This window comes from Anguilla anguilla, chromosome 2 (assembly GCF_013347855.1).
Source record: "Anguilla anguilla isolate fAngAng1 chromosome 2, fAngAng1.pri, whole genome shotgun sequence".
NCBI classification, from domain to species: domain Eukaryota; kingdom Metazoa; phylum Chordata; class Actinopteri; order Anguilliformes; family Anguillidae; genus Anguilla; species Anguilla anguilla.
The window spans coordinates 56,519,466-56,541,662 of NC_049202.1; the positions used below are offsets into that span (position 1 = coordinate 56,519,466).

Here is a 22,197-nt window from a genome sequence, read left to right on the forward strand (position 1 = left end):
ATTTAGTTGGCTACATCAGTTTAACCCAATGAGTAAAAACAACAAACATGCAATAACAAGTTAATTTATGTCAAGGGGCAGTCAAACAAATGTAAGGAGCAATGCTGACAATTAAGGTATAGTGTTACATGTACAATAATATTACATTAGTGATAGTTAATTATATTGTTCATTCGGCCCTTAAAACAAACTCACCTTGAGCCTCCTACTAACTCGATATTTATAAACATTTTTTTGCTATACAAAAAAAAAGAATGTCATCATCAGTCACAAATTAACTTCTCCTTTCATGGATAACAAATCTTATTTTGAAGAAGCATCTTTCATTGATGATGCTAAATTAGAGTGAATATTCTTAATTATAGCCTGTCAATGGATTATTTACTTGTGTGGCACAAAATTTGCTGTGAAACTTGGACAAATATTTAAATAACTAACGCTACTGAAAACCTGAGGAAAAACATCACTTATAATTTTTTTATTTATTACAAGATTTGTTATTGAACTGTACCTGAAAAATGTATTTGTTGTTCCAGGTCTACATTTAAAATGTACTCAATATCTACCCACAAAGAGCTAATGTTGTTGATTACCGATGGTTAACTGTGGGTGCCCAAGCAGAAGTAATACTCTGACACAGCGTATTCCTTCTGAGGCACATAAAGTAAGAAGAGAACAATGTGTCACACACTGAACACCCCTAGGGAAAGAAATGAATGACTTTGTCAGGGTTTTGCTATTGTCCCTAAGTTTACAGTCCTTCCATTACTGGCTCTATTTTAGAAATCTTCTTTAGAAATTTGGGGTCAAATCCACTTTTGCTCGTTAAATGGCAGATAATTTGAACGCAAAGTACGGCACAAATAGGCTGAACTTAGTCACTTAATAATAGGCATGTCTTTGGCGTAACATGCGATAAACCAATCAGTGTCATCTCCCATTCCCTTTCAAATGGCAGATTTAGCAAGACTTCAAAAAGACAGCTTTATTGAAACAGACCTGCTAGTGCGCAAGGTTAAGGTGCATGAGCAAAGAATATATGGCAACTGCGAGGTTCCAACAAAGCTCTTTAAAATCATTTTGTTGAGTCATGGAGTGACAGGTGAAATCAGCAGGGTTTTAATTTCTGAAAGTATGGAAATCTTGTCATTGCATTTTTAAAAATGTGCTAAAAGAAATTGTGCAAAATGTGTTGAAATTTGAATTTATCTTCACTTTATAAGACCTGTAATGTTCCACCTGATTAACGCAAACATCTGAATTGAATTCACAATACAGGCACCATTGTAGGCATGATATTAGGTGCCATCAGCCATGTCTTTAATGAATAACCGTTGTCCCCAGCCACGCCTCCAGGGTGCTCCTCGTTCTTTTTGCACAGGAGCACTTAAAACTTCAGATCTGGGCTCTTGGCATTATTTGTCTTATTGACAGTTATTTATTTAATTCTGTCACATTTTGACACACATTTCAAGAGTTTTGAATTACTTAAAAATTATTGAAACATATTGTGGTGTTCACAGTTTCTCAATACGGTCTACTTGGTCATACATACAGTATGGTTAAAGGGAAGATACTTTGGAAATGGGGGGATACATTTGAAAGAAGGAAAATAACTATTTTGCTTTGGCTAGTTACGATCTGAAATCTAAAGATCTAAAGAGGAAAATAATAATAATGCATAGCACTCATTTCACTTGTCACTCCCATGTGCTGGAATTTGAGTTGTAGTGAATGAACGAGTGTTTATTTTCTTGATAAGTATCCAAAATTATGGACAAGATTCTTCAAGTTTGATTTTGCACTCCAGTTGAAAGTGTACAAATTCCCTAAATATATTCAATAATGAACATCTCTGAAAGCGCAATCTGTGCAAATTCTTTAGAGCAATTTGTGCATTTGGGCTACTAGGAGAATGACATTTTCATTTTCTCAGTCCCTTGAACATTCATCAGTTCTCCATATAAATCTGTTCCTACCTGAGATTGTTTGATGGATTTTCTGTATAAAGACATCAGTTTAGAATAAACAAGAACAAGTTTCCACAGGGGAAAAAAAAGATTTATGACTAGATATGTGCATTGAAGATCATAAATCATTTGAAAATACATGTTAATTCAATCCTACCATGTAACTGGGTTTGAATACATGTAAAAGTGGGATGTTCAATACTGTTCATAAGTGAATAATAATTATATAACAGACAAATTATAGTTTTCATTTAAGATTCAGATTATGGTTAATATATATATGGAAAAATACATATAACATGTCTTGTTTTTATATTAGAATATGGTAGAATAGCCTGTCACAACAGATAATGTTATTAATTGCTGTGGTGTTCATTTTGATTCAGCCTGTACATTTTGGGATATCCTTTTATTAAAGAGAGTTTTTCCCATTAAAAACAAAAAGCTTATAGGATTCCTTCCCCCTGTCCAGGAAGTGTTTTCTCATCACCGTTGCCTCTGGCTTGCCCTGTTGGGGTTTGGGCCTGGGTAAACTGATGCGTATGTACAAAACAACTAAAATTTTATTGACTGAAAGTATTTCCATTGTTAAGGAGATTATACTAATCATTTTTACAGTTCTCATAGGCTTGAAGCCCTGGACTCATTTCACATCTACTGAAGGATGACTAGTGTTGGGTGAGTTCTGAAAGACTGAGAGCCAAATTTGAAAATGGAAAGGGAAATGATAAAAGGTGCTGGATACAGCTGAATCCCGGGGACCATCCAGTACCCCATGTAACCTCTAAACTGTCTAATTGTGTAAGGAATAAATAAAGGCTGTAGCTCAAATGACCCGACTCTGGGGCACAGATTGGCCAATCAAAGTGGCATAAAAAAACAGCTATCCAAAATAGCAAAAGTGTCAACACAGGCCGTTTCACACATTTAACCACTACTACTTTCGACATGGGAACATATGTTGATGACAGGGTAACTGTTTAACATGTAATCCTCTAATCAGACTGGACGGAGGACATCTGATGCCTTTAACTCTCGTCATTGATCGGAATCACTAGTCCTATAATCCTCTGTTAGCCACGCTGACAGGTCAGACTGATGGGTCAGGTGTGAGGGACACAAAGCCGACCACTGCAGCAGAGCGATCACAATTACCCCGCAAAATATGTACAGTGGCACTCATCCCAGCACTTTGCCCCATGTCCTTTCCACTCTTTCTCCCTCGCCTCCCTTTGTCTGTCAGCCATGGTAAATAAAGGGGAGGTTATGAGACACTTCCTTCTTGAACCTCATCCATCACCCAGTCACTTAATTCCTCTAGCTGTCACCTATCCCTCGAATGTCCGCTGTGATACATTTCACAAGGGAGGAGCAAATTAGCTGCTATAGATCTGTTTTCTGCCCTCTGAGCATTTCTATTCTCATCATGTGGGCGGTGTTAACTGCAAAAGAGGGAAATGGTGATACTTGTAGAGTGCTGATCTCCTGCCTTAGGGGCTGATTCAATGACTAATTTATGACAGTAAGATTTTTTCTTTTTTTTTTGTAGAAACTTACAAAACATGCTGAGAAATGTTTTACACTTCTGACAAAAAGGTAACAGGCTTTAATTCCTTGTACAAGTACATAAAGCCTTTGCACTTTTATTAATCATTTATATCAAAGGATTAGCTCACCTTAAAAATCTCATTTTAACTTTTTCATTGAACATTATATATGTCTGTGAAAAATATCATTAGATACCCCATTTGACATTCCTAGGTATCAAATCAGCACATTTCTGATTTTAATAAGAAATTCCCAGCACCTGTCAAGTTGACAAAGAAATACTGACTTGAATAGGTAACCTTTAACTTTGCAAGGTGTGGAGTGCAATGTGAGATTTTACAGCAAGTACTTTACTGTACATGCAGTTCTTCTGGATGTATTAAGCCATTTACAAGTCAATAGAAACATCGATATTTCGTTATATTTTACAAAAGGCAGAGCATTATATTCATTTTGTGTTGTTGTAGGAAGAAGAAAAAGAAATACATTACAGACCATTAACTGGACAGAAAGTTGCAGGGAAAAAATATTTTTATTCATTATAGCATGACTAATTCCTGAATTTGTATTGCAAAAAGAAGGGAGGGCAACAAATCAACGAAAGACACCGTTCTAGTGTGTGGATGGAGCCCATGATCTGATACGAAATCTGCATGCCAGTGCTGGCTTCAGATGACAGCCCTGCAGAGTGGATCACAATAGTAGTAGCGTCACGTAGGGATTTCAGTTAGTGGGACATCCATGTCCCTCTGCACACCATTAACCCTGTGTTTTCAACTGGGTGCCCACACACTGCCAGCACAAGCTCTGTGTCTGTGTGAGCTCAACTGGTGTACTGTGGAGTGAAAAGAAGCAGTGGCTTGACATCACTAGTTATAAAGAAACGTTACAGGTCTGGACTTTCTTGAGTTTACAAAATGGGTTGCAGCGATACTGCTACAACACACAAATTAAGCATTTATAATTAGGAAGAAATGGGGTTAATATTGAACAGAAAATGTAGTTCAGATAAAATACTTGTAGAGATAAATATAATTACCATATAATATTTTTAAAAAATATATTTATTTATTTTTTTAATTTTATTTTTTTCTTCTTGAATACTGATAATGCCAATTCAAAAATCATTGTAGCAAATGATTCAACCTGACCTTGTAATTAAAATCACTTGCAAACATATTATGTTTTGTCAGGTAAGATGGAGACAAAGGATTCCATATGGGCTTCTGGCCCAAATCAATCATTTCGGTTCAATGTAAAAAAAAGTCTGCAGCAACTATAATTTTTGGTGTGGAAAGGAGGGGACAGCCAGGGTGTGAGAAAGGAGAGAGATAATGCTACTGGATACTGCATTTGGTAGTGTTAGGAAAATATGATTCTTTATGAGCTTGCAGATGCAAAGAGCGATGTAACCCACTAGCTTGAAAACAGAATTTATTGATAACCTGATTCATAAAAACTTTGATAGTAGTTTAATGTTTAAGATTCAAACAGCAGACAAGCTCTACTACAGCTTTTTTATTATTAATTTAGCCGGTTTTACTTGTTTATGTATTCCTGTGGATATACCATGTAATAACACCTATTTCACCTGCCACATTTTAATAATTGCTTACCAGTATATCCTAACTTAAAATAGAAATAAAATATTTCATGCTACAGTATTCTGAACAGAATGTGCTTAAAAGTCTTAAGTCCTGTTAATTATCATCCAAAAGACTACAAAAGGACATTTCCACAGTGATTTTTTAAATAGGTCATGTTTCATAATTGTTCTTATTTAACCCACACGTCCTTTTGATTTGATGTGTCAGACAATTGTTAAAACAATGTGTAATATGAAAATAACAAAGTAATCTGAAATTAAAAGAGCAAATATCCCCTAGACCATGGAAATAATGTGTGGGTACACTTTATGAGAGAACTAAATGCATTGATATTAGTATAAATATTAATTCAGTTTAATGGATTTATGATGTCATGGAAGAGTCTTCAGAATAAAATCCAATGGGGAAAATGCTATGCCCACTCAATGGAACAGAAATACATTCAAAATATATGTAATGAAAATCCAGTGTGGTTTTCCACAATTAATAATTGTGTAGGGTGCAGATTAAATATTGATGTGACAATTAAAAGGAAAACTGCTCTAAGCAAGTTCCATCTTGTGCAAATGCTCTGATAGTTCATTAATATATTAAAAAAGCGATTTATATATAGGTTTTTTGGACTTAATGAGCATGAGAAAATGAAAACAGCAAATTTAATGGTCAGTCAGCCAACTTAATTATTTTTTGATTGCAGATGATATAGTCTATATATTTGGATTGCAGGCATTTTTTCTAGTATTTTGTCAAAATACTATTGCAGTCCAAAACTAAACTGTGATGGTCTTTCTGATTGCAATTACTTGTAAAGACCTACAGTATATCTGAACTGTTGAAAATACCATGTTGAAATTCCTACTACAGTCGTATTTTCTCCATGAAAAACTGTACTGATGTACCGATTCTATACACACAAAGAGTATGATTCCAAAGTTTGGAAAACCAAAAATAAGGTAGTAATATTTTCATAAATGGGAAGTAATGTGTTCACCTGAGAGGCATTTATCTGACTAAAGAAAAAATGTCAGTTGAAAACAATTTATCTGTGTGCTTACTGCTATGATAGCTACTGGTTAATGGGAAAGTGCATTGGAGAAGTGCATACACAGGGAAATACAGTATTATATATAGGACTTCTAGGAAATATAGGACTTCTGGGAAATATATCTGGATTAGTGCATTTGGATTTTTTCTGTTTGGGTACTATTAAGAATAGTTATACAAAATGAATACAACAGTTAAAATTCCACAATTGTGTAGTGCATTCTATTCTATTCCAAGCATTCTGCTGGTTCTAACGCAATCCTGGAAGTTTCAGATAAGTGAGTCTAAAAATGACTTGTAAGCAAATTTTGATGACAAGTAACTGTGACATTGAACTTGCCTTTGAATGAATAAAAGCAGGCAAAGTATTATTGGATTTTCATACAATAAAATATGAGACACCAATCAGCCACTTCCCATAATTAGGTTTTGACTTGTGACTGTGAAAATGGATTCCACCAGTTAGACACGCTGGAAATACCTGGCAATTAACAACCTCAATTAATTTAGACAAGCTTATCTAAAGTGTTAAATAATGTGTTGTATGTGCTTTCCTAGAGGCTAGCTACTCTCCAAGTGAATGATTCTTTAAATGTTTCTCGCCATTATCCTCCTTTTGCACGATAGAATCAGAATGATAATGGTTTATTTAAAAATTAGGATAGGTTTAATGGTGACAAAATATTAAATACAACACAGCACAGACAACTTACAGATGCTGAAAAAAGTGATTGAGCATATGAAATGTCATTTTCATTACTTAATTTATACTTACTTTATAAAATAATATTTCAAAGTTTTCAATTCTTAATTTGTCCAACATTCAGTTAATATTGTGTGTATTAGAAATTCTGTTTGACACAGGTGAAACAAGTTGAAAGATTATCCAAAAGCACTAGTCCACCCCCCGCCCTCTGCAAAAAACAGAACTGCTGTTAACAGAACATCTCAGAATCCTTTCAGCACCTCTGATCTGAAACAAAGGAAGGGCTTTCAATACTGCCTGAGCATCTAAAACATGTACCAACAAATAATTCATGCATCAAATCACCTGAAAACTATTGAATGTCTTTCAAACCTGTGTTCCCAGTACATGGACTTTGGATTGCAGCACCTTCGAGAGAAGAAGCAGCAACAGAGAGATCCTTTAACATCAAAGGAGTGTGTGCCTCAGACATATAAAGCTATAGTTATCAAAGTGATGCGTATTTTTAAAAAAATCACAAGAACAGAAGACTACTTTCCTCACCATGAACTCATCTGAACACCTCTGGGCAGCAGCAGAGACCAAATTGGCAATCTTTGACACCCTGCTTGGCACCTAAAGATGGCCTTTGTATGTGCTAAGCACAAGCTTCTGCAGGATGTGCCTCTGCATTACATCCGTTGGTTACGAAAGTAGACTTCTTTGCAGGCTTCATAAACTTTTTTATTTTATATCTTTAAAGGAGAGACAATCCCATTTTTTCATAAGGACCATGTGGAAAATGGGGAAAAAAAACAACAGCATATGCAAACTCACACTGTGTTCCATTCTTTGTTTCCAGGATTGGGACATGGAAATAGAGGGCTTTATTTTCCCCAATCAAAGCGGCAGGGTGCATGGGCCCAGTCAAAGCACATGTCGCAGGTCGTAAATGGGATGGATTGTGACAAATACATTATCAGTGAGTGTGCTGCAGCTGAATACACTCATAGCCAATCAAATGACCTCTTTTCATTCCATGTAAGAGTGGGGCACAAAACGCCCTGGCATACTACCTGTTTCCATGGTCTACTACTGCCATCCGCACATCGATTTTGAGTTGCTATCGTTAAAAAAAAAATTATACAGCCATTCCAATAATGGATTTGTTTCACAAGGTAATTCTAAAATCACAAACTGAACTTGTACCAAGGGTTTAATTAGTTCTGAGCTGGTGATCGGGTGATGAAGGAAAAACATTGTATTCGCATTCGCTGGCATGTTGGACTACACTTGAACCAACTGCATGAATAGTTGAACTGACAGCGCTCTGGCTCACTCCAGCCACCAATCTGATGGTATGGTGGAATGAACCAGTGGTCAGAAAGCCAAGGACTGCTGTTACTTTGAGGACTGGGTGCATGCAGGAACCAGTTGTGTTGCACTTGATGTCCACTACAACTATCCCACAGACCTCTTGCAGCACTGCATGGAATAGATTCAGCTTTTTGTGGGACTCCTCATTCAGGTCAGAGGAGGTAGGTCAACGCTTAAAAACCTGGGTTTTGTACCTTCTGCACCATGCGGCGAACAATTTATACTCCATTATCCCTACAAATTGAAAGAAAGAATTGTCATCCAAATAGACGTATGATAAAAGAAATCACTGAAATATAACAGAGCTTTTCCTGTCTTACCAAACAGGCTAATCCTCCTCCTGAGCGATTTTGTCAAATCTTCCTCAAATTGTCTCTGCAAATAGCCTCGCTAATTTGTAGGAGCATCATGCACAAGTCACTTCATCACCGCCCCTTTTATATTAGGCCTGATACTGATACACACAGTGACTGCTATAATGTTTGGGACAAAGATATTTTTTTTATTTATTGATTTGGGTAGAGCCCTAGTGAGCTCAGAAATCATAAAAAGCCTGATAAGCCAAGGAAGACCTTTATAGCGAATACAATGAATTTGGAGGCATTTCACTTACCTTGAGTAGATAAGATGCTTCAGTACACTTCATAATTCATCCTGCTGCTGCTATCAGCAGTAACATCATCATTGAAGACAAGCGAGCCAGTATCTGTGGGTGCCATACGTGCCTAAACCGTAACACCCCCCACCACCATGTTTAACAGATGGGGGGGTGCTTTGGATCTTAGGCAGTTCCTTTTGGGCTTCACACTATGTACAAAAAGTGAAGTTATTTCTACATGGTGAAACCAAAATGTATTACAAAAACCCTGCACTTTAACCACATGTGGATTGTTTGCTTGCAAATATAAAATTGTGGAGTACTGAGCCAAATCAAGAAAAATAATCTTTGTCCCAAACAATATGGAGCTCACTGTATATCAGAGTAAAATTGGACAGCATATGATTCATGAAAACCATTGATTTTGAATCGGCTGTGATCATGTGTGCATTACATGGGAAAGCCTCAAAATGATCAATCTCCCCTATGCTGATTTGCGACTTATACCCAAGACCTGGTCTGAGCTGACGAGTGGTGAGGGTGCAAATCGCAGACCAGACAAACCAGAAAATTGCAATGATTTGCACCAAAGTTATAGTCCGCTGCTCAATCTTGACTGACAAACCCTCAGCAGTGACTCTCCTCCCACTTCAGCACACGGCGAGTCAGGAAATGACCAACCAGCTCAGGCGAAATCCATGGCGAAAATACAACTTTGCCAGTGCGCCGGCTCGCAAAACACCATGCACTCACTGGAAAACAGAGCCCAGAATGTCCACTCTGCATTTGACCTTGAGTGTGCCAGCTCGGTTACCTTTGACAGGATCTCATGCTGAAAGTGATAAGTTTTGACTTCAGAAGGTGCTTGCAAAACACATGTAATGCAGAAGGACAAGTCTGAATCATAAGAATTTGATATCAAACATAATGCAGATGTTATGCATAAATCAGGAAACATCAAATTAATCTTTAACTGCAAATGTCACATGTAAGAGGTAGAAGTATAATTTATGTATTAATTGTTATCACTAGACATTAAATCTAACCCCACTACAGTCCCAGGACTACAGAGCACTTTAACAGAATTTGTATTGTACATAATTGTAAACTTGCAGTGGCTAGACAATCAGAGGAGGATTACTGGACCTTCAGTTTTTCATATGTGATACACATGCGTTGACTTCAAATTATTATGATGCAGATTCATACAGAATAGATTATTCTGTTCACTGTAATCTAGCTGTCCCATTTTATTATAAAACCGGAGAACTTTGAGCATGTACTCAACATGGAACATCCATTAGAATGAATATTTAGGTGCATTTATGTTTCCATCAGACACTAATTAACCAAGTAGGAAGAAAAATATAACTCGGAACTATATTATTTCATCAAAGACTTGGGAGGCAAAGGCAATATTTATGCCAACAGCTGCTCCTTCATTGAGTCTGAAGGGACCTGGACCTCAGAGCATTGGGACTGGACATTGTGTTTGACAGTAGTACAGTATTGAGTAACTGTGGCTGATCGACTCCTCTGTCACAGGCAATGTGCATCCAGCTGTTATTGTCCATGTTCAGTGCAGCTGCAGACCTAACTGAAGTCGCTTGCTCAGCGGTGCAGTAAAATCTTGGAAATAATTGGACAAACAAAGGTTGAATAATGAACTGGGGCAGGCTGTTGTGGTTTTTACAAGCCAGTGCAAAAGGCATGCAGTCAGCTAACAAATAAGGGTGCTAATAAAAAGAAGGAAAAAAGTTCATTTAACAGGCAGGAAAGACTGCATATCACTAACACCCTGAGGTTTAACATGGGATTTCAGTGATACTGCATTGAAGAAGAGTCATGCACCTCTGCAGAATGCTTTGTAAAATGATTACTTTTCAGTGATGTGAAAAGGTAATAAAGATATTTTGTAGTCATTTAACATAACTTTGGTTGTATAAAGTATCAAAACAATGGTCTGGTTATGTGTTTTCAGGTCTTAGGTGCAAGCTCTATGCTTGCTGAGGAGCTTGAGTGTCCCCAAAAATTAAAATGAGGGTAATTTTGAAAAAGAATGGATGAATTTGTTATTCAAAATTATTTTTTGTAAATATACTCTAGCCTATGTAGACCGAAACGTGCAAAATTGTAACACTTTCCACTAATTCAGTTAAACAAAGTTAATGTGGTCAAAAGCAGTGAAATGTCAGTGCAAATAGCTTACATTAGTCTGCTACAATAAGTCACACTATGTTTCAGTTGATCATAAACAGTTTGTGTACAATATAAATATAAATAATGTTATTATTGCAAAGTGTGTGGGGGACAGTTGTAACAGTGGTGCAGTACAATTGTAACAACAAAAATAAATCCATACATCATTAATATTTGCATTATCCAGGACAAAGCACTTTTGGCTCAAAAGAGCATACCATGCATGGTGGCCTGCACAAGCAACTAGTTAGGAAGGTAATTTATTTTAGTTTATTGCTTTAGTTTTTGCATTTTTGTCTCAACAGACAAAAACATTACACCTGTTACAAATCCACCTTTAGAGCTATGTTTTAAAATGTAATCATGATTTGAATGTCCACGTTGATCAGCAAACAAACCAATACATTCAAGTCTACACTTTAAGGCATATTTAATCACCAATGTTCATACACTAATCGACCAATTTATCAGGCACACATGCCACATAGGTGTGCCTATACTGCCATCCTGCAAAAAAGTAATGTTAGTTCTGAGTGATGATACACCTGTTTTAGTTCTACCATGGCATGCAGAAGTCAGGTGATGATGGCATGTAACATAACTTATAGGCTACTCTATAAAACCGATGTCAGGCTGTATTTGTCTTATTAATATATACCTGTTTCAAGCAATAGGGCAGCACAATCTTGCTGTTTTTGGCATTTTTATTTACTTTATGGAGGCAATTTGTTTGAATTGATGTTTCCTATATGACACCAAGGGTATAGGATTTTCAAATTAGGACATCAAAATATCCCACCTATTGTTTTAGGGGCAATGTGTCACAAGCAGGCCTAATAAAATTTGTATAAAACATCAATGCTAGTTTAATGTTGGTAGTATTGTTATTGTCTTGCGGTCAAGAGAGTTGCAATTAAAGGAAAGAAATAGCCCATCTTTGGCTATGAAGAGAGACCCTGGGAAACCCAGGCCCGAACATTTTTGAGTTTTCTTTCGGATGATTTAATTAAAATTAGAATTTAATTACCTTAGAAGCATTTCCTGATAAGATAAGGCCTACTTACTTTTTTGGATACTAAAGTAGCAGTTTACTAGCAGGAGTATTTTCTGATAAGGTAGCAAAAGATCAATATATATGACTGAAAATTTACATTGCCGGTAGGACATTTCAACAAGGTAGGGGAAATCAACAGAACAACGGTTCTCTCCTATGCTGCTGATGTGAAAATATGCATGATAACAACAAGTAAGTGACTTCCTTTGTGCCAGCTGTAAGGACTTTAGCTCGGGTTTATGGAATGATTGGTACTTAAGGCAGTGGTTGTTAGTTGGTCAGTGTGGATTAATAACTGCAGAAATATGGGCTTGTTATATTGAAGCTGTTGCCTACTGTTATAAAAACAATTCTCTAGGAAATTGGAGAAACGGCTTTTCATCTGCACATGAACTTCTTTGCTTTTAGTAGTGTAATTTGTGTGCATTCAAAATATAGGTGCATTTCATTGATTATTGATTAGTAGAACAAGCACTGGCAACTCGTGATGAACAATTTTGCCTGACATGCTCAACTGCTGTCATGGGTTTTCTGGCTATGCTTTCTGCCAGAAACGTTGGCTAAATTAACCCGTCGAGGCTTGAACATAAACGCGAACACTATTAGGACACATAGGCCTTCATAGGAGACTATTATTGTAGGCCTGTTTAATACTCCTGCGTAGTCTGCATAGCTTTCCTGATTTGTGCTGTGTGCGCCAGATCATTTATATTTGTGCAGCATGTTGCACAGGTTGCGTAGGCCGCGTAATTAGATTTTGTTATTGACCTTCATAGTTCTAGAGAAAGCAATTAGCTTGTGCCTTAAAAGCAAAGTAACATTGGCTGTATTACATATCCAGTAAACCGGAACAATGCAAGACTGAGATAATCAGACAGATAATACATAACTACCTTACATTCATATTTCCAAACAAACTAAATACTGCACAAATGACCACAAAAAGTGCCTAGATAGATGTAGCCTGCAGCTAAGCTAATTTCATTAATTTGCTGTTTGATTGACAAAAATCTTCATAATATGATTTAGGGAGTTACTGGGTTCTTGAAGATGTGTTCAGAGTAAACAACATGAAGATGAAGTTCCACGATGCATTAGCATAGAAATACCTTATGTCATGTTCTGTGCCTTCTACAGTGAAACCAAGATAAATAGTGACAAAAAGAAAATGACCTATAAATAGTAAGGATTGGTGAGGTCAGAGCTTGCCAAATTCCCATTTAACTGAAATTAACATGGTTTAATCCTGTCTGTGGAGAAAACTACACAAAGTGCTTTTATTTGGGAAGGATAGGAGGGGGGTTTTCAATACCATACCAATATATCCTCATATTTTTATCATTTTTTGTGGGGTATACATGTGAATATACAGATGAACATTGCCACACCTGGGAATGTAACCTATCTGGGTTACAAGCCCAGCTCTGTACCCAATGCACCACATTATTACCCACAAAAACATAGCAAATATAATATATGGCTATGCCATCTTCTTCCACAAGGACCTGGCTGCGTGCTTTTTGTATAACACAAACAATGTTAATTAAGGAAAGACAGAGGGAGATATAAGACAGAGGGATGGAGGGGGGTAAGAGAGAGAGGGAGAGAGAACAGAAACCAAGAGGATGTTTTCTTATCAGCAACTAGGGGTAATGAGCAGAAAATTGGGCTGGCTGTAGCCCATTTCATTTATTTTACAGTCCTTCACTCCCAATAGTGTGAGCGAAGGAGACATGAAGTAGCTGCCATTTTTGTTTTTTACCATCTGTTTAATATATCCAATTTCACAACGTACTGAATAATTTTGTATGACATATTATAGGAAAACATATTATGGGGTTAGTCTTGAACAATAAATTTAAACAGATGAAAGTGATGATTTGAATAAAAGGTTACACTTTTCAGACAAAGCACAGTCTCAGGTTTTGCATCATCCTTCTGCTAAGATGTTTCATTGCACAGTGGGGAGTACTGAATCAAGAATGTATGATTCCTGCATATTTATTGAAACAACGGTAATCTGGTCTCATACACTATACCGTATTAATTAATACCCAATGCATTTTAGTTTATACCTTTGTTGGGTCAATGCACGGTGGTTTGTATATGAGTGTTTAGAAGTAAATACCTTTATTCATTGCCACAGACTCTGGTCATCAATAAGAAGTGAATGCAGGTCAGATTGATTTTCTTGCATTATTGTCAGCCCACTGAGGATTGAGAGCTATTGACACTTTTATTTGTTCATTTGCATATAATAAATGCATAATATCATACAATGCCACTAATTTATATTTTCCTCCATATTAACTATGCACATAATACACACTGTTGTTATCATTTGTTTTATGCAAGTCGAGCTTTATCTTAAGAGTAACAGTTTTAACCAAGCAATCTACTCGAATCAGCATTCATAAATAGCACTGTCCATCTGTACAAGAAGGACTGTAAAAGCACAACTGTAGATAGGCATTCTATTGCAGAATAGACTCTGCAGTATGCAGTTTATGCTAGCATTTCTCTTAAGGCTCTGAGTGCACATTTCCAATATATCTATATTTTATTCAACAGACTTGAACACCAATTAAAAATAGCATGGAAACACCTTTGACAAGGTGTCATAATGACAATATGTACTGTAGTGTGAAGCATAAGTAATTGCCACCAGGGTGTGAAAGAGTTGATTGTGTGAACACATGACAGAACTGGATGTCTGAAAATCATTACCTGGAACAAAGCTCCCCTGGACAACTTCTTTGTATGCCCACCAGCCTTCATGAATTTTTGGTGAATTTGGCTGTGCTGCAAGAGAAAAAAGGGAGGAAAATCAAATGTTATTTATTTATGTTTCAATAAAAATAAAATGTTTTTTTTTTTCCTTTTTTTCCACTTATGTATTGCATGTTTACTTCTGTAGCCTTTCATCTCATATTTCTTTGCCCCAGACTAAAACCATTAGAAACCATATCATTGCTTCCATTTCCATTTCTTTACTTGAACATGGCTTTCATTTTTATTTTGTACCTCTGATACTAAATGCTGGACTTATCAGAAGGACTGTACCCATCCAGGGCCAATTGTTTATTTCTTTGCCAAACTGGCTTAAAATCCACCTGAAACAATCTAGCCTGCCCAAACATCATTGCATAACATTTCCTCCAAAGTCTGCTGTTACACTGCTGTTAATATTACAATGTAATATGCTCGGGGACAATGCCTTTGTTAATTTCATTAATTTGCTGTTTGATTGACGAGAATCTTCATAATATGATTTAGGGAGTTACTGTGTTCTTGAAGATGTGTTCTGACTAAACAACTTGAAGATGAAGTTCCACGATGCATTAGCATAGAAATACCTTCTGTCATGTTCTGCGCGTTCTACACTGAAACCAAGATAAAGAGTGTTGATACTTTATAATTGAGGTGACTGGGTAAAGGACACAGCACCACAAAAAGAAAATGACCTATACATATTAAGGATTGGGGAGGTCAGGGCTTGCCCAGTTTCCATTTAACTGAAATTAACATGGTTTAACCCTGTCTGAGAGAAGTACATAAAGTGTTTTTATCTGGGAAGGATAGGAGAGGAATTTTCAATACCATACCAATGACATCCCTGTATCGTATCATTAAATCCAAGAATCTTACAACCTACTCTGTTTTTTCAAGAAGCAAGAGCATTCTCTTTATTTTCTGTGGGATATATATTGTATATATCCCACATTGCAAGTTACCTTGTGAGGAAAACTATTCTGTAGAATTCTGTAACTGAGTGGGTCAATTACATTATCATCCCGACAACAATTAGAGATTAGAAAATTTTTCTAAATGCCTAAATTTATGGGTTGGATCAAAAGCACTGAGGTACCCCTAATTTCTCTGTATTTCCAAGCACATTTAATTGACTCATTTCAGCCATACTGCAGAGTGCATAATCACATAATGCAGCAATAAAACAGACTAAAGTCATTTATGGAACTTCCTAAAAGCATAGTGTTAACTACAACTCTCCGTCCCTGTTTAAAAGCTGTAAAAACAAGATGTAACCCAAATGAAAGAGATAAAAGAAAATATAATAGTCCCACCCACCCCACGTTGTAGACAATTAATAGCTTTAATATGAGAGACACTGAATAGAAAATACAAATGGGTACTACTTACTGTACATTTAATGTTTTATTTTTATCCTCCCAGCCCTGAAATCCCAGCCACAGAAGATAGTATCCTAGATTAAAGGTGCAGTGTTTAAGTTTGTCGTAAGAACAAAGGTCTAAGAAAAAAAATCCAGTCTCTCTGACTGCCACTCCAAATTTTTACAGCACTTGAATCTTAACAACCAATCAGGACAGCTGTCTTCCCTGCATACTGTTGACCTCCAAACAACCTACCCCAGCCGGCCGGCCACCTGGTTTGCTTTTAAATGGAAGACTCTTATTTTGCAGAATACGTTATTTTGTTGATCACTAAAATTGCTAAAAATATGTTTGTGATGAGTTATACTGTCCTTATAATGAAAACATTATATTACAATAATTTAGCAATGACATACTGTAGTGGACAACATCAGTGTTATTCTGAGGAATACAAAAAGTGCGGTATCTCCAAGAAGGCACAGAGGCTCAGTAATAGTCAATAAATCTAATGGTAACCTAACAAACAAAAAATTGTATTGTAACGAAAGAAAGCGCCACTACATCAATTATTTATCTTCACACAGCTATACCTACAGCCTTAGAAAATAGCCAATATAAAATCCAAATACATGGATAAGGATATATAAAGTGGGTCAGGGGAGCCATAGAGCATCGTGGATTAGGAAGGGAGAAATTCTCTGGATGTTCTACATGGAGAATGTGAATGTCCAGTAATCCCAGTGAACTTAATCCTTCCCTCCCTGGGTGACACTATGGCCAATGATGTGGCTTGTGGGGCTGCAATGGCATGGTCCAGAGTCAAAGCTAGACCATGGGGCCCTGAACACTAGAACAGTACCTTAATAGGATGCAGCTTTTCTTACCTATCTAGATAAAGATAGGTAAGAATCTTGTTTGTGTTTTTGTTTTTTTTAACTTCTTTGGATATTCTTAAAACGGCTTTAAAAGCAAATAAGCCTGGGCAGAAGGCTATGACAGCAAAATAAGAGAAAGTGCTGCAACACCAAAATACAGAATAGACAAATTTTTATCATTTATTTTAAAAGTTGAGAGAACATGAACTAGAGAAGAGAGAGGTGTCCATCACAGACAGTAGACAGTAAAATATCATTGCCGAGGGTTGAGCAAAGAGGAGCACTTTCACCTACTGTACTGCTGATAATTTTCTGTCAATGCCAGAGTGAGAGTAGGACTTAACTTTACTATTACAAAGCAATTTCCCATAGCACACTGAATACAAGCAAAACAAATCCATTTCATTTTTGTTGGGAACCAAGACATTCAGATCTGATCCATATTGTAATTCATGTAAGCAAAATGCCAATGATGCCAGTTTTTCAAAGAATCCTCATTGTAGCCTACACTGCAATATCTTGTGCTTCATCTATTTGCTAGCATAGTGGCATTCACATTGCAAGATCAAGCTTATCTCTATGAAAAATTATATCCCACACAAGTGCCCGGCTCATGGTCTGAGATATAATGATGCTCAGACAAATCAAGACTCTCCCAGAGAAGCCCAAAGGTTGCCTTATCTAGTCAAATGCATCAATATTGTTCTATGCCAAACAAAAAGTCACAACTGCAGCCCATTTTTATTTTGCACAAAGTAAAATGTAATGTGTTAACATGAATATTATCTCAGTCATCGTCAGTCATGAACGCAGAGTTACAACACAGGTGAGTAGTAAGCCTACCTTCCTCAGATGTGGTAGGGGTAGTAAATTAAAGGGTGAAAAAGTTTATCTGATAAATCAAATCAAAGCGTGATGTATGCTTTGTGACACGGTGCATTATCTTGCTGGAAGTATCCATTTGGAAATAGACTGCAGCCACAGCCTTAAAGGACCATTCCAGTGTTACTACATGTCATTGTCCATTGTCAACATCGCCACATAGTTTACATAAACCTCGACCATTTTTCCCAAAATTGCTTTATTTTTGAGATATTGTGTTTGTTTACATTTTGTCCAGACAGACGTCATTCACTGCCATTCATGTTGAAACAGTGTGGAAAAACACTCTACGAGACTTGAAAGTTGCTAGGTATAGGTAATTCACCCTTTTGAAAATCACTACGCTGTTTATTTTATCTAAAATTACTGTATTGCTCTAATACATGCCATTCAAATTTGTGCATAATATCAAGTTCAAGAGCATCTCATTTAGGCGTACGCCGGCCTCAATAACAAGCACCCTCTGTTTCTAGTTTCCACGCGAGGAACACGTTTCCTTGGCTGCATCCCATTGGCCAAAATGTCTCTTGCTGGCTCTGATTGGACTTTGTAACCAGGAAGCGGTAAAGACACAAGTCTGAGGTGTAACTTTCAGCCAATCGTTGACCTTGATGCTTGTGCTTGTTACTGAGGCTGGCGTACGCCTAAATGAGACCCTCTTGAACTTGATGTTATGCGCAAATTTGAATGGGTTGTATTAGAGTAATACAGTCAATTGGGGGGGAACAATGATTGGTTGCCAGGGCACCAAATCAGTTACATTACATTACATTACATTTATTAGGCAGACGCTTTTCTCCAAAGCGATGTACAATAAGTGCATACCAAAGGTCAATGGAACAGCTGCAAAACACAGGTCCGATAAGGCACAATACTCATTTTGTAAAGTTATTCATAGTTTTTGGTTTCTGGTCCTTTCGTTTTATTACAGCATCTCAAGCTGTAATGTAGATCATTGCTATTTCTGAGGAACTCACAAAATAAATGACTGGATAATCACACCCTGGCTTCCCATCACAGCACTATCTGCTGATTTCTTGGTCACACCCTCTTGCGCTTACGTCTCCCATTTGGGAAGACGCTACCTAATAAATATGTTTCACCCGTTTCCAATGATTCCACATTAGCCTATGTTCATCTGTGCGCTAAAAAGCCTATGCTGTATATTGCATGTGGTTCTGTCACTGTTTTAATCTGATGAAGGCCATGAAATGTCATATTTTAAGTAATAAGATTTTGCACCTTTTGAAATGTGTTTTTAGGGTAGCATTTTTTCTCTAGTTGCTTGAGCTCAGACCTCAAACCATGAATAATCATGCTCATAACATCAGTTCTCTTTCACTGTAGCTAGGTATGTAATTGTCATCTGGTTGGCAAAGTAATATACACAACACTACAGTATATATATATTTTTTTTTGTTGATTGATTACTGATGCTTATAAATCCATTGACACTCATTTACAGTAGCCATTGTAAATATAATACCTGCAATACCTACCTTGGCTGAATCCAAATGTTCATTTTACAATTATTTAAAATAGCTTTTTTTTAATTTCCATTTAAAATCTGGCTCCCTACTATGCCTTATGTGCTTTCAGTGAATATATCTTGGACAAACAATATTTGGAGTCAAGGGAGGAATCACTGGCAGTGTTATTAGTCATACCTCTATCCATCCATCATCTATACTCGCTTATTCCTGGTCAGGGTCACGAGAGCCTATCCCAGCATGCATTGGGTGAGAGGCGGGAATACACCCTGGACAGGTCGCCAATTTATTGCAGGGCACACACACCATTCACTCACCATTCACTCATACCTATAGGCAATTTAGAGTCTCCAATTAGTCTACCTGCCTGTCTTGTGGCAGGAAACCACAAGTACCCAAAGGAAGTCCACACAGACACAGGGAGAACACACAAACTCCACACAGGACGGCCCAGCCCGAGATTCAAACCCAGTACCTTCTGGCTGTGAGGCGACCACCGTGCCGCCCTAATTAGTCATTAGCATGTAATTGTGACTGGACTTCTTATTGTAAAATTAATATTGTGATATTAATCTATTATTTATTCTTTGAAAAATACATTTTCATATAACTTAGATATAATTGTAAGTACATTTTCAGAATGGAAGGTACATTCCAAATTAAATGATTCTGACAATAAATGTCTCATATCAGTTACTCCTAACCAGGACACTGGTTTACTTGGGTTACGGTTATTGGAATACTGTGTTTCCATAACTGTTTTCATAGTCAGACTGCTTGTATATTTGGGTTAACATCGGAATATGAACATACCCATAAAACGAATCTGTTTTTAGGAAGCACATGCCTTACTACAAAAAATTCACACACCACATTTACAAACCTCTACTGACTTCAGTGTGGAGTAAAACTGTTTGAATAACATTTCTATATAACAAATGATGTTGGCATTTTAATTTTGTCTGCAATTGTAATTTACTTCTTCAAAAGAATGGTACATGATTCATGTGTGCTCTTTTATGAAGTTCTTGCCTGTCTTTTTTGAACAGACAGCTTCTAAATTATGAATAAAAGCAAACTTTTGAACATTCTAATCACGTAGTAGGGGTGCAGTAATTCTGTTCTACACCATTTATTTTTCTACCTTGTAAACGGCAGAAAAAACTGTGCAGCAATATCCTTCCCCTAACACAATTCTTATTTGACTATGCTCCCCATAAGCTCTTTTATTATGGCAACATGGTTGAATATGAATATTCTGTTTTGCATATTGACTAACATGGTTCTACTAAACGTTCAATAAAATATATGAGTTGGAAAAAATTGTACTTACATCAGCAATCATTAAAATACATATAAAAGTAAATACATGTAAATGTACCCTTTAGGATTACCTTTTCACAAAAAAAGTGAAAAGTACATGATATTTTGAGTTGCCAATGAGATTAATTTATATGTGTTTATATTTTAATGCTCACAATGACATGATATATGTTGGTGCGATCCATATATTTTGTGTACATTGAAAAGCGAGAGAACTAAGGAAATATTGTTTGTGCTGCCACTGTGCAGATACTGATCAAAGTAGTCACTGGAATATATTGTAGGAAAGCAGCAAATAAGAGTGTAGACTCAACCTCTCTTCAATTCATTCTGCTTCCTTACCCTCTGCCCTGTGTTTTCTGGCACATGTGCTGGGATGTAAACAGAATCACCTTGCCATTCAGCCATAATACAGGCGGTGAAACAAAGGATTTGCCTCACTATAAGCTGGTCACGGTGGATTCATTTACACGTATCTTGTCGCAGTGTTCTGTTTAGCATACACAGTCATGTGATGCACATGCCTACACCGGTGTCTACACCATCAATACACACACATTGGTTCCATTGGTTTTTATGCAAAAGATGATGGAAGCAATGTTTTATCACTATTATACCATGCCTCATCATACCTGCACGGAGCTTCATTTAGCAAAAGTTGATATAATTTTGTACAACCACCACCATAGTGCTATGAACAACATTAGATTTCTCATACGGTGTCCAATTTAGATAACAGCTTTTCGCCCTCAAATCTTAGCAAAACAACATCTGCTGAACTGCTGTCACCACATCCAGCTGCATTCCTCACCACCAAACACCATAATATCTCAGCCAGTAGTCTTCATCCACTTTTCACATGATAGTCCAATAAGGCATTGTCCAAATTATTCACAATCATGAAGCCCTCTCTATAACGGCCTCATGCTAATCTCCTTTAACCAGTCTGCTTTGTTGCCACTGCTCTGGTGAAAGTCAGTTATTTTGACTAGATTAATATTCAAGTGATTGCTACTGCTCAGCTTAGTAAAAAGGTTATGGGCATTTCTCCGCATTCAATATTCTACAACACTGACTGACTGACGTTACTACTGAAACCGAGTGCAGTTCTGTCTATTCAGGACTTGACTGTAAATATCTGGCCTGCAAGTTTTACCTATAAATTCATGTTGAATGACAAATGTTACTGATAGCTAATCATTTCTGAGTATGAGTATGAGTATAGCTAATCATTTCTGATGTAACAGTAGCAATGCATTTTGTTTTGTGTACTGGGCTTCAATACATATGCAATATACAGCAACTGAAATATGTAAAGCAGACCCAGACACAGATAGTTACAGTAGATGATTAGCCTTTGTGCTGAGATATTGGGTGGATTGAGTTAGACATCCACAAATTATTATGTGAAT

The 22,197-nt window shown here is 36.8% G+C and overlaps 1 protein-coding gene across 4 annotated transcripts in view; it reads right to left on the reverse strand.

Annotated features, from left to right (window-relative positions):
- The window catches only part of ca10a (carbonic anhydrase Xa), a 167,506-nt gene that overhangs the window by 127,212 nt on the left and 18,097 nt on the right, over window positions 1–22,197 (reverse strand). For all 4 annotated transcript variants that reach the window (XM_035402223.1, XM_035402200.1, XM_035402206.1 and 1 more), the window contains exon 3: window positions 14,810–14,884. In XM_035402223.1, the coding sequence (XP_035258114.1) occupies window positions 14,810–14,884 (75 nt within the window). The remainder of the gene's footprint in view (window positions 1–14,809; window positions 14,885–22,197) is intronic.